The sequence below is a fragment of the Typha latifolia genome, chromosome 3 (assembly GCF_019914945.1).
Source record: "Typha latifolia isolate L0001 chromosome 3, TyphaL0001v2, whole genome shotgun sequence".
Lineage (NCBI taxonomy): Eukaryota > Viridiplantae > Streptophyta > Magnoliopsida > Poales > Typhaceae > Typha > Typha latifolia.
Window position 1 is genome coordinate 15,880,580 of NC_133088.1, and position 13,843 is coordinate 15,894,422.

Below are 13,843 nucleotides of genomic sequence, written 5' to 3' on the forward strand. Positions count from 1 at the left end.
AACTTTTTTCATCGTTTAAAATTTAATATAAATATTTAAGTCCTACCAAACTTTTTTAAACATATTAATTAAGCTTTCTATGCCCAGCATAGATTTCATGTTGTATATATCACATATATATTATTTGAAATTAAACACCGTCGAAATATTACTTTAATCATTATGTTGCGAAGCTGCTTCTCCCGGCTACCATATTATTAAGCTATCAATTGAGCCAAGATCTCTCGGTCTAAGTCTACATGATTTTAAAATGTAATAGACCCTTTGCATATTATTTTCATATTTAAGTTTTAAAAATGTAAAAGACCCTATACAAACATAAATTACATCCTACACGATTTTGCTGACATGGCAAACAAATTTAAGGCACTGCCAGGAAACCAAGACGCAATAGGTAAATAATGATAATTTAGGGTTCAAATTTCCCAGCACTATAATAACAACGGATTCCCACTTCCATCGTCCATTCTCACCTGACAACCCCACTAGAGAAACCCCCCCAAAAAATGGCGGCTTTCTACTCCTTTCTCCTCTCCCTCCTCTCTCTCCTCCTCCTCCTCCTCCCGTTCTCGTTATCCCAGTCCAATCCCTCGCCCGAAGGCTTCAAGTGCTCTTCCAACCGCACCATCTACCCCTGCTCGTCCTACGCCCTCTTCCTCGCCGGCCTCGGCATAAGCCCACTCGACCTTGTATCGGTCGGCGACCTCTTCGATATAAGCCGCCTCATGGTGGCTCGCACGAGCAACTTATCCATCTCCTCTATTCCACGCGAAGGACAACCTCTCCTTATCCCCTTGACCTGCGATTGCTCTAGTAGTTATAACCATTCTTATTCCCTTGTACAGTACCAGATCAACGCTGGTGACACCTTCATCATCGTCTCCAGCGAAAAGTTCCAGAATTTGACGGTCTACCCCGACGTTGAATTCGTTAATCCCACTCTTGTCCCCACCAATCTCACAATCGGGGTCATGGTTAACTTTCCTATCTTTTGCCAGTGTCCAAATCCAGGGGATAAGGTGCTCGGGCTAGTTACTTACGTATTCCGGCCCTCGGATAATTATTCCTCGATCGCATCGAATTTCGGCACCGATACCAAATCCTTGATCTCCTTGAACGGTCCGGAGAGCTCGGTTGTTGCGTTTTCGACTATACTGGTTCCTATGCCTCAGTTTCCGCCCCCTCTGCTCAAGAACGCCTCGGCGTTGGCGACTTCTCCTGCGCCCGCGCCCTCGTCTACGACTCCATCTGTCGTTGAGAAGAAGAATGACAGGAAAGGGGTGATCATTGGCTTATCCGTGGCCTTGGGTGTTCTCGGAGGCCTTTGGTTGCTGATGCTGCTTCTGGCGGGTTGGTACTGGAGGTGGTCGTCTTTGGACGGGAGGAAGAGAAGAGGGGAGGGAGGTGGGATAGGGAAGAGAGGGGAAAATAGGTTCGAGAATAGCGCGCCGGAGATGAAGCTGATGGCGGATATCTCGGAATGGTTGGACAAGTACAAGGTGTTCCAAATCCAGGAGCTGCGGAGAGCCACGTCGGATTTCGATTCTAGTAGCTTGATACAGGGGACGGTGTACAAGGGGATTATCGACGGGGAAGTGTTTGCTGTGAAGAAGATGAAGTGGAACGCCTGCGATGAGCTCAAGATACTGCAGAAGGTAAGACCCAGTCAAAACAACCCACTCCTATGATATATCGCTTTCGTGCTTGCTTTTGAATAGCATTAATTTGACTGACTGAAATTTAGATGTGTCATTATACATTTATACCTCTCTTCAACCCTTCATTTGTCACATGCTATGTAAACTACCTCTCAACATTAACGACGCATGCAATACTATGAACTCTACTTTGGTGCCACCGTTAGCTTTATACCATGCTTGATAAGAGCTTAAAGTAAGTTTGGACTCTTAACAACCATGATGCAATCATTATGCCCAATGTTTTGGCTCACCTACTATTCTGGTTTTCGCCACCAGCAATGTCGGTTTCATTATAGAGATTCTTATTATGTAGTTTAAGTGCTGATGGTTAATTTGTTTGTTCTCCCCACCAAAACGTACCAAAACCAAAAGGTAAACCACACCAACCTGGTCAAGCTCGAAGGGTTCTGCATCGACCCCGAAGCCGGCACGTGCTACCTCGTGTACGAGTACGTGGAGAACGGCTCCCTCGACTCCTGGCTCCGCGACCCCGCCGCCGCCCGCAAGCTCACCTGGCGCGCGCGGCTCCGGGTGGCGCTCGACCTGGCGTACGGTCTTCAGTACATCCACGAGCACACGTGGCCCCGCGTGGTTCACAAGGATATCAAGACCACCAACGTCCTCCTCGACGCCAAGCTCCGCGCCAAGATCGCTAACTTCGGCCTCGCCAAAACCGGCCTCAACGCCGTCACCACCCACATCATTGGCACGCAGGGCTACATCGCCCCTGAGTACCTCTCCGACGGTCTCGTCACCACCAAAATGGACGTGTTCGCCTACGGGGTCGTGCTGCTCGAGTTGGTCTCCGGGAAGGAGGCGATGAACGAGGAAGGGGTGGCGCTGTGGGCTGAGGCGGAGGAGATGCAGTTATCCGCTAGTAGGAAGGGGGCGAGGGTCATCGGGTGGATGGAACAGGCGATAAGGGAGCAATCGTGCCCCGTGGATAGCGTGGTCAGCGTGGTCAACGTGGCAATGGCCTGCCTGCAGAAGGATCCATCGAAGCGGCCGAGCATGGTGGAGGTGGCGTACACGTTGTCCAAGGCTGATGAGATGTTCTCGGATTACTCCGGGGATAGCCTTGGTAGTGCAGATTTAGTCGCAAGGTGAAAAGGGGTTATATTATATTATATTATATATATATATATGTGTGTGTGTGTGAATAGAACTTATTAGCTATAGAGTAATATTAATAAGGGGTGTCTTAGATAAACCATGTTAGGAATAAAGACTACTTTGAGATGCTAAGATCTTTATATGTGATTGTGAATGGGAGGGAAAGGGAAACGAAAGAGGAGGGGTTGGGGGGAGAGAAAAAGGCAATTTTATCTTTCAGTCCAATCTATTCCGGTGCCTTTCTTGTTTGTTGTGACAAAAGCATATGGAATTTTGCAGTCTGTCCTCGAGCTGGGAATTAATAATGCATTGATTATATTATTTAGTCCAGCAAATTAATAGAAGAAAAGGGACAGAGTCGCACATGCGCGCTTATCCGTGTACTGCAACATGTCGATCTTTTTCTCTTTTCAGATTTGCCTTTTTATTAAGGAAAAAAAGAGAGGGATTAGTAGATTACCATTCCAGTACCTCCCATGACCATCTTTGCAATAGAGTTTTGGTCATATAATATTGTTCCCAGTAAGATGATTACGCTTATTACGAACATTTAATCCATCGGCAATAATACTGCCTTCAGATACCCCACCACCTCCCTCGCAGTATAGTCTATACGACTTTACTTTGATCCCAAAATGCCACCGTCCCATAATTCCCTCCCTGCACTGTTGGCTGTTATCTTTTATAGAGATTCGGATACCAAAACCCAGATCAGACTCCCATAATTACCTTGCTCCTATTGACTTCTTTCCTTGATACCCCTCCCTGTGTCTTCCCCTCTCTTCCTCAATCCCAACGACAAGCCCCAGTCCATTGAGCCGATCGCCCATCTTTCTTAATATCCCAATTCTGCCCCCCGATCTCTCTCTCTCTCTCTCTCTCCGCTCATCAAAAGACGACAACCGCATCCGTGGGGCGAGGGGTGGGAGTTACTAAGCCCCTCTGTCCCATGGCAGCGCCCGTTCACCACAAAACCCAAATCCAAACCCATACCCAGAACCAGACCCAAACCCACTCCTCCAAATCCAAGCGCCGCGAGACCACCATCACCACCGCCTCCCCTTCCCCCACTCACGTCGTCGTCTCCGACGCTGCCTGGTGCTGCGCCCCGACTCTCGCCTCCTCCTCTTCCTCTTCCTCTTCCTCCTCCTCCTCCTCTCCTTCTACTCATCCATTTCCTCCTCCTCCATTACCTCCTCCCCACATTCCCGACCTCGAGCCTTGGGTTCCACCAGCCATGGACGCGAACCCGAATGCTTCTTTCCCAGCTTACCCAGCTTACCCCTCGAGCTATACCAAGTTCAACTCGGCACTCAATGCCGGGCTCCTCAACCCAATGTCCCCGCCTCCCCTACCCCTCGATAAGACTCGCTCTAGCCCGACGCTCTTCGACATGATGGCGAACGAGCAAGACTACCACCCTCGTGGGAACCACCCTGTTCCACCTATGCCTCCTCCACCTCCAGCTCGAACCCAAGACCGGCAACTCCTCCTCCAAGAAAGAGTCGCCGAGATCCTTGGGAGTTGTAGCCCTGGGAACCAGTTTAACGATCCGGATTCCAGCGATGTGCGCCTGACTCTCACATCCAAGGATGGGTTGACTGTTTCGCTCAACGTTCACCGCCACATCTTGGTCGCTCATAGCCGCTTCTTTGCCGCTAAGCTTTCGGATCGGTGGTCAAAGCAGCAGAGATCTCTCCCCCACCTTGTCGAGATCTCCGATTGCGATGACGTTGACGTGTATATCGAGACCCTTCGGCTCATGTATTGCAAGGATCTCCGGCGGAGACTCATGAGGGAGGATGTGTCCAAGGTTCTTGGGATCCTAAAGGTACTACCTTTACTCCGAGTCTTTTGTTGCAAAATTGACTTGTTGGGTTGTATAATGTGGACCGATTTGATCGATTTTGAGTAGGTCTCGGCCGCGATTGTGTTCGACGCTGGGGTATTGTCCTGCTTGGAGTACCTGGAGGCGGCGCCGTGGGCTGAGGACGAGGAGGAGAAGGTGGCGTCTCTTCTGACCCAGCTCCATCTCGAGAGCTCCGGAGCTGGAGAAGTGTTAAAAAGGGTCTCTCTCGAGGCCGCCCCTTCCTCCTCCATCGATGACCCAAATGAGGACCGAAATGGGAACAATGGTGGTGGAGAGGAGGTCTTGGTCCGGCTTCTTCAGGTAGTCTTGGAAGGGAAAGACGAGAAAGCACGAAGAGAAATGAAGGGCCTTGTCTCCAAGATGCTAAGAGAGAACAACGCCTCGCATTGCAGCACCGGAGGAAAGGGTGGCGGCGCCGCCGGTGGTGACCTCAGCAAAGAATCCCTCTACTCCGCCTGCGACGGCTGCCTCCGCCTCCTCCGTCACCACTTTGCCCGAGCCGCCGCATCCGACTTATCAGAAGCTGCCCAGATCGCTAGACAAGCCGACAACCTCCATTGGATTCTCGACATCCTCATCGACCGTCAAGCCGCTGACGACTTCTTAAGGACATGGGCAGCGCAGGCGGAGCTCTCGGAGCTGCACCCCAGAGTCCCGGCGATCCACCGATACGAAGTGAGCCGCGTCACCGCCCGGCTCTTCGTTGGGGTGGGCAAGGGGCAAATCCTCGTCTCCAAGGAGGCGCGCTGCCTACTTCTCCGGAATTGGCTGGAGCCGTTCTACGAAGACTTCGGGTGGATGAGAAGGGCATGTAAAGGTCTCGACCGCCATCTCATAGAGGACGGTCTCGCAAACACCATCTTGACGCTGCCATTAGCAACCCAGCAGGAGATCTTGCTGGAGTGGTTCAATAGGTTCCTCAACTCCGGCGACGATTGCCCAAACATCCAGAGGGGCTTTGAGGTCTGGTGGCGCAGGGCGTTCTGGAAGCGGAACGGCGAGCCGGAGCAGCCGCCGCAGCTCCGGATCACCGCCGTCTGCGAGAATTCATGCTAAATTGCAGTTTTTACCATTTGGGTTTTTACTAGTTACTCTTGTAACTACTGTGCTTTATCGTTCTTTTGGTTATAATGATGTTAGCTTTGTACTACTACTAGTTGTTGGTTGTTTTCTCTCTTAGTTTCTTTCATAGATTTTTGCTTGGTTAGTTTACTGGATAGACTAATTAGTGCTAGAATTTCTCCATCATCCTTAGCTGTACACAGCTATATAGTTTTAATACAAGCCGTTCTGGATTGGATTCTCTCTTCTTGCCTTCTTTGCTTTGGAATTTAAGATGATTTCTTTGTCCTGCTGCTCCAGTGCGCTTCAAATTTATTAATATATCGAGACTGCACTTGCTTCTTCTTTATCGATTACCATGCCATAGCTTGCCATGTGAAAGTGGCTAACTTTTATTAAAAGTTGGACGCTTGGAACTTTGGAAGGTTTTATGGTGGATCCGTAGAGGTTTCTTATGATTGAAGAGGCCGTGTTTAATGTAATTGGAGTTGCCTTCTGCTTGCAGTAAATTACTCAGAGGGCCTAAAAGTGTAAGTATCTAAAGAGATACCTACCTCTGCATCTCTATACACCAAACTATGAAGCTCCGGAAGGGATAGAGAGTCAAAATTACTATCCCCTTTTTAGGTTAGCTAACCAGTTAGCAATGTGGCTGGCCTCCTTGCAACAATGATCGAGTTATATGGGATCAAAAAAGAAAACAAGAGTTAAAATGTCTAATACAATATATTTGATTTGCTAAGATATTGAAATTTGCTGATGCAAGACCTTGATCAAAATTTCAAATTTAATTTCTAGTATAATGTTCTTCAAGCTTCTCATTAGCAGTGGTGAGAGTCCTTCTAACTGCCTTTGCTTAGGCCCAGAGAGGGCTTGTTGCCAAAATGTTAATAGGACTAGTTAAGAGAATGTCTTCTTCGCTAATCCTAACAACAAACTCTGCTCTTGCAAAACTAAAATGCTGTTGAAAAAAAATCCATCTGAGTTGATTTTGATAGTGTTCCCAGTTGGGACTGTCCACCTGCATTATCTTCGTTTTCTTGATTGCTCTATTGATCTTGAACACTATCTATCTATTTTTTAGAATATAAAATATAAAAATTATAATACTCTAACAGATTAAGATTTTAGAGTAATTGACGAGTTAACATAGCAAAAGAATATTTTTACTTGAACACCTCTTTATTTTATATTGGAATCTAAAAAGGTGATTGATAATTACATATTGGAATCTAAAAAGCTTTTTCCTTTGTTGGTTCACGAGTTCATGAATTTATTTTCAAACCAACTACACTGATTTCTTACAAATTAATCAGAATTCTACTTTTGATTAGGTATCCTTTTTTTTTTTTTTTTTTTTTTTTGTTGCAAGGATGCCATACTCAAAAGCATATCGGGTTAAAACTGATGATTTGGAGATTGGAAGTTTCCAATGATTGTTGTATAAAACTTTCTGTACAAGATGTACTCTTGTAATTCACATTCATATCAAAACAAGGTAATGGCAATTATGGGCCTAATTCACTACTGTATTCTACAATCCACCGGCGTCCCATTTAGCATCGTCACGGGACTCAATAGAAGTTCAAGTGAAAGCTCGCATCCCTCGTAGTCTAAACTCAATAAAAGTTCGATACTTGTACTGCCGTACTGGCCCAGGAAGATGTTGGACTTTGGCTAGACCTACATGAATAAATAGTTGTATGTTTTTCTATCCCAATCATGCTTCGGCCCACCTCATCTTCTGCTAGAGATTTCTTTTGCGTTATTAGTTATTGCAAAGGGTTTGATTCAGTACCGTTTTGATAACTAGAAAGCAAAATCATTTTTATTTATACTCTTTTTTAAAAGGGAATTGAATGTTTTCCTTTTATTGTTTTTAATAATTCCATAGATTGTAGAGTTTGCTCGTAGAGTCTAACTTTCTTAAGTGATCTATAATCTTTTAGATAAATAGATTGGATAACTTGATTTTAAAAAAAAAAAATTTATATTGATGCAATATAAATTTTTTACTAGTGGTCCGATAAGTTTTGCTATTTGTACTAGTGGTCCGATAAGTTTTGCTACTTAACATGCGCTTATATTGATGCAACGAGAAAATTTTATACACAGTTTAGTTAAGACAATTTCATGCTTGCTGCTAAGAGTTTCTTGAAAGACGTCTTAGAACACAATTCTCCTATATATATGCAGGATCTCGGAAGGAATGATATAAGCCCCTCGTGACCTTTATATATATATATATATATATATATATATATATATATTGTTATGCAAAACTCGCAGTGGAAGGAATCCAAAACACCCACACTGATCCTATGAATAGTAATGGACAAATACAATCTAATTTAGGAAAAATCGCAAATACAATACTACATAGAAAACAAATATTTTAACCACGAATATGAATCCCTGCTGCAAGTAATTATAAAGAATAAAGAAAAATATATAAGATTTACATAGTTTAGCAATATGCCGACATATATGGGTGATGCAAAGTTTCAATCCACTAATTAAATCCAATTACAAATGATTTTTCTAACTCCGATCCTGCTTAGTACAATGATGGTTATATTTCTTAGATTTTCTTGCTTAATAACCTTAAAATTCCAACTTAATTATTTATAGGAGTAACTTGATAGAGAAAAAAAAATTCTCAGGGTGGTCCCTTTGACTGGATCCAGCCCCATCGGATCTTCAATATATATATATATATATATTCGAATATCTCTTTGAAGGTGCTTTAGTCCAAGAGAGGCTCCCGTCAATACAAAAGTTGAGAGAAAATAAATAAACATAGCCCTTACGTACCCTCAAAGAGACTTTCAAATTTCAAAGAATAGCATTTAAACGTAAGGGATAAATTTTATCATGTATAGCACCAAGTAATTAACTTGCAGAGCTTCCTCAGTCACCTAATCAATTTACTATCATACAACATTACAAGTTCCTGGTGTAAGTTTCCACATGGAATAAGATTTAAAAGGATAAGAACATGACAACGGATAACTCTGTTTGCTGGATCTCGTAGCTTTTTGAAGGCAAAAAAACTGCAACTTTTAATGTGCGAAGCCAAATCCCAGCACGACAGTAACTTGGCAGTCAAGTCCCTTTCACCAAAGCCACAAGATCAACAAGCCGTAGTGGTAGTGTTACAATGCTGAGAACTGCTAGTAATTAGATCTGGGATTACGTACCCCACCCATCAAAAGAAATATGCTTGGTGTCGCTACGTATCATATGCTAGGGACGGAGAGAGAGAGAGAGAGAGAAAGAGAGTTCAAATACCTTGACAAGTATATATGGCCAGCTTGTTACTATGTATCAATCAACTTCATCAAAGCAGCTCATTTGTACGTTCCTGCACCAAACGGTGACACCACATCCGCCTATTGCATGCCACAACATTCTCTAACAAAGCACCACCTAACAGCAAAGGATCCACTACATGCAATGATATGTATACATATAAACCCTACCTTCGGCCAAAATATTATACAAAAGCCAATAGACTATACCCACCAATGTTTCTGCTCTCACGTCTCTATCCTCCTCAACCTCCGAGTTGAACCCTACCTGCTTCTACCCGGCTAAGTCATGCAGCAACTGGGCTCCCATTAGGTTTCGGTAAGGAAGGTTCTGCGCCTCCCCGTCTATAATGGAGAATTGGGCTGATGGGTTTTCTTCTATCGGCTCGCCGGAGAAGAAGAGAGAATTCTGGGTGGCGGGCGAGAACGATAGGTTCATACTTCCACCATTGTGCTGCTGCAAGCCTAGGGTTAGCGACACGCCGCCACTGCCCCCTCCGAAATTCTGGTTGCTGCATTGATTGTAAGAAGCGAAATCCATATCTACGACGCCGAAGTTGTCGGTCGACCTTGGAGTCTGTTGGTAGTGGCGAGCTCCGTGTTCGGAGGCTTTGCTGCTTATGGCGTCCCTTAAGCTTGAATGGTGGTGGCTGCTGTTTATGATGGAGGAGAGGGACCCGGATTCGTGGAGAAGATCGGCCGGCGTCGGCTTATGCTCGACGGCGTGGAGCTTGGAGGAGTTAGGGTTAGGGTTAGGGTTTTGATTTGATTCGAGTTGGCCCGGCCGGCTGGTGTTGTTGTAACTGTTGTCTTCATGGATAGTGGTTTTGTGCGAGGAATGGTTGTCCTGCTCCTTTGTCTCTTCCAAGTACATCTCTTCCACCATTGGCTTCCATAGCCTGACCCTGGCGTTTATGAACCAATTGGAGACCTACAGGTGAATTCAGGGCAGCAATTATTGAAACATTCTTTAAGATGCCTTAGGACAGTACGCATAGGATCTAGATTCCAAAATATTGCAACTATTAAAAGACGTAAGCAGATCGGATCTTGTAAGATATATACCTATAAGAAAATTAATTAGTGGGACACTTCTACGGAAAAAAAGGATTAATCAATTACTTAAGAATCTATAATACTAGGTTGCTTACTTGGCTTCTGGAGAGTCCTGTTTGCCGTGCTAATATATGCTTATCGACATCGCTAGGGTACCTGCAGTCAAAATCGTGATGTATAAGTTGAAAAAATAAAATAGTAAACTTTGAACAAAAAAAATAGTAAACTAACCGACACGTTCTAGGCTACTCTTTGTTCATTAGCATCCACATCAACAGGGTAAAATATTGGTGGTAGAAGCGTAATGAATGAATTACTATGACCAAGATAGAGCGATATAACCTATGTGACATTAAATATGGCAACGCAAGAAAACTTTTATTCCACAGCTCATCATGGCAACATCATGCATTGATGTGCACTTCTAAGCTAAAATATATTGTAAATCGTGGACAGTAATTTCACCAAGTATTGACTGTTAATTAACTAAGTGATTGATAGATCTAATTTTACATCTAGGGTAAGTGGTAAGTGAAAGAGGAGGAGGGAGTTACGGATGGAGGAAATGTTCGAACAGCCATGCGCGAAGGATCGACACCGAGCGCTCGGGAAGTCCCCTCTGCGGCCGCCATGGATGGCTCTCCAATCCACCCTGTTGAAATGCTTTCTGCTGTCGAAGACACTGGTCGAGTAGCTTCAACCTTGGAGTCTCACCTCTAGTACTCCCTGGTGCAACTGGATCCTTCTCTCCCATTGCCTTCTTTGCTGCTTGGATCTGCCCTACAATTCCATCCCTCAGACACCGGAAGTGCCTCGACATAGTCTTCGACGCCAGTGCCGAGTAGACTGCGGCGGATCCTTCGCCTGCGACCGCCTCAAATGACGACACCACAACCTTCATTTGCTCACAGTATCTTCTGTATCTCCTATCCACCTATTTCGTTCACAAAAAGAGAGGCAGTAAAATTAGATTGGCTTCTTATTTAATAAGCATGAATGTGATCCTTTGAACAAAATGATTATCCCATTTTGTTTTTGTAGCATTGCAGCTTTAATTAGTATATGATAGTTTAGTACTTGGAACTTTTCGCATAGCTACAACTTTGCTACACAAATAATGATGAATCCTTGTGTTTTAAAAGTGAACACATAAATGGAACTGGGAGTACAAAAGAGAAAGTATCCCCGTGGGTTCCATCAAGTAAGGGCCTACGGGATGGAGGGGTGATAGGCCTAGACACCTATTTAAGGGAAGGGGAATAGAGGTTTCTAAAAGTGAGTGGAATGCCCTAAAATAACTACCTGCCGCTGCCGCGTCGCAGCACCAGGTTAATGGTAAATGCCGCAGCCCGGCATAATTGAACCCAAAAAAACTCAAAGTTTCCATCCCTATCAATTCACCACTGCTCCCGTTTGCACCAAAAATAATAAATAAATAAATAAATAATAATAAAGACGAAATATTTGGACTTCTTTCTCACTCTTCTGGTAACCAAGATGCATGATGAGATAACAGTAATTAGCAAGGAAGTAGCTAGCTGACCTCCTCTAGCATGGAATAGAGCTTAGATTTTCTCTTTTGAAGCTCGAGGATGTCCAAAGAGTTGAGAGATGGATTCAAAGAAGAGGAGGAAGAAGAAGAACCGCCTTCTCCCCACTGCTTTGGTTTAGGTTGGTTGCGCTTCGAGGGACCGCTGTTTCCTCCGAGGCAACAGAACTCATTTAGTAGCTCTCGTGCTGGAATTAAGTACTTGGAACTCCTCATCTGGCGAGGTTCTTGATATATGGTTTGAATTGGAGAGAGGTTGTGATGGAAAGATGGATTAAAGGCGGCGTTGGAGGACTCGGGGTTGCACAGCGACAACGATAAGCCATGGCTGTGCTGCTGATCGCCGTCGGGAGGGAATAGACACCTCAAGGAGGAGTCGTCAACTATCATCTTATTCGAACTTTGCCATGAAATATTCATTGATGTTTGCTCGGGTGCAACCATGAGGCTGTCGTTGGAGTTTGACGTCTGCGAGTAGGCGCTCGTACCGGAGGAGTTGCCGCCTCTGGGGAAGAAGCCTCTCCACGATTCGATGCTGTTTTGTTGGGGCTTGGAGGGGATCCCGAGCATCTCCATCCCGGCTTGGAGGTTGTAAAGCTCATGGTTGGAATCGAATCCCTGCAACGTTGCGTTGCTCGTGATGAGGAAATCTGGGTAGCCGAGACCTGCCGAGATCATGGTCCCATGATGCTTCTCTTGGTGATGATGGTGAGGCGACTCATGGGCCATCCCTCTATAATAATCTAAAAATATTTAATAAAACAACTATGGATCGATGGAGGTTTCTTTGATGATGATGAGCCTTTCGAAACGAAAGAAAAAAGAAAAAACTGGATCTTGCAGCACAAATAGGAATCTGCAAAGAGAAATCCCACATCAAAAGTAAACCAAAAGGAGATAGATTAGAAAAAAGAAGAAGAAAAAAACAACTTCATCGATCTCAGACAACGTGTGATAATTACAGGAAGGCAGTGGAGACCATAAGGGAAATCTAGGTAGGCCATGGCTTACCGATTTCGGAAGAGAAGGAGAAGACTGGTTGTATCCACAGTCAGAGAGAAGAAGCGGAGTGAGACCCACTAAGCCAGCTGTGGCTTCTCTAAAGAAGATAGAACGATATCCTCAGCGCAACCACCAAAGTTGAGGAGGATATAAGTTGCAGTCCCCACCCACATAGCGAACAAAGCACCATAACAAACTAAAAGTAAGAAAAGAGGCACTCTTTTCTAATCGACCGCTCGTCCTTCCAGTGGAACAAATCAACCAACATGGCGCCGCATGGGCTTAATTGTCCCAGATCCTTCCTTGTACTCCTTTTGTTATATGGATATGGGCACATCAATATGGCTTCTCTCTTCTCTCTCTCTCTCTCTCTCTCTCTCTCTCAATTAATAGCTGCAGCACTTTAATTATTGCCTCTTTTCCTCGGCAGAAAGAGTGGCTGATCTCGGATTGGCACGAATCCCAATTGCTCCAAAGTGGCCTTCTTTTCCAGATGGCCTTCTATTGGTCCTGACCAGACCTTCTCACCAGAACATGACAGATACTTATTAAGCCTTTTGCCCTCTCTCTCCTACTACTCCCATCAAAGCAACCAAAGCAAGAGAGAAAGGAAGAAGAACAAGAAGAAGAAGTGAGAGAGAGAGAGAGGTAGAAAGGTGAGAGAAGGGAAGGATGTGTAAGAGGAGAGTAGCAGTGGAATAGATGCGCCTGGAAAATATTCCCGAAATAGGGCTGGCGCCGACCCAAAGGAGGGTGTGGTCCTCCGTTTCCAACTAATTCCCATTAAAACGCATAATTAAATTCGGGACCAGACAACTTGTGGGCCCGCATCTCCTCCCTTCTCTCTCCCCCTTTCTTCTTCCTCCCTTATACCATTCTTTAATCTTCTCCTCCCCTCGCTATTCACATTATTTTAACCCCTTGGTGGTCCTTTCATGCCTTCAGCACCTCACATCGATCATCCTCTATCTTCTCTTAATCCCACCATCTTTTTTCTTTTTCTTTTATTTTTTTATAATCTAACCTAAGATGCTAATCCTATCAATGTTGCCACGGCCTCCCTTTCATCGGCTTGACATCATTCTCGCATCGCCTTCCTTGTCATTTAGCACGTACGTACACTACACACAACATTAGAGCGTAGCTAACCCAAGTTAACAAGCATGAGCGTGGTCTCGTT

The 13,843-nt window shown here is 44.8% G+C and overlaps 3 protein-coding genes across 3 annotated transcripts; 2 read left to right on the forward strand and 1 right to left on the reverse strand.

Annotated features, from left to right (window-relative positions):
* The first annotated feature begins 383 nt into the window (after positions 1-383).
* On the forward strand, positions 384-3,129 carry LOC140783657 (serine/threonine receptor-like kinase NFP). Its single transcript, XM_073130606.1, has 2 exons — positions 384-1,655; positions 2,073-3,129. The coding sequence occupies exons 1-2, from the start codon at positions 507-509 to the stop codon at positions 2,805-2,807; spliced, it is 1,884 nt and encodes a 627-aa protein (XP_072986707.1). The 5' UTR covers positions 384-506; the 3' UTR covers positions 2,808-3,129.
* A 293-nt stretch (positions 3,130-3,422) lies between these two features.
* LOC140783656 (BTB/POZ domain-containing protein At1g63850) lies at positions 3,423-5,986 on the forward strand. Its single transcript, XM_073130605.1, has 2 exons — positions 3,423-4,644; positions 4,729-5,986. Exons 1-2 carry the CDS (start codon positions 3,763-3,765, stop codon positions 5,737-5,739), a joined length of 1,893 nt encoding a protein of 630 aa, XP_072986706.1. The 5' UTR covers positions 3,423-3,762; the 3' UTR covers positions 5,740-5,986.
* Positions 5,987-8,568: 2,582 nt separating this feature from the next.
* On the reverse strand, positions 8,569-13,418 carry LOC140784850 (homeobox protein BEL1 homolog). Its single transcript, XM_073132439.1, has 5 exons — positions 12,673-13,418; positions 11,656-12,517; positions 10,667-11,046; positions 10,208-10,268; positions 8,569-9,987 (listed from the first exon to the last, which is right to left on the reverse strand). The coding sequence occupies exons 2-5, from the start codon at positions 12,388-12,390 to the stop codon at positions 9,331-9,333; spliced, it is 1,833 nt and encodes a 610-aa protein (XP_072988540.1). The 5' UTR covers positions 12,391-12,517; positions 12,673-13,418; the 3' UTR covers positions 8,569-9,330.
* Between the last annotated feature and the right edge of the window lie 425 nt (positions 13,419-13,843).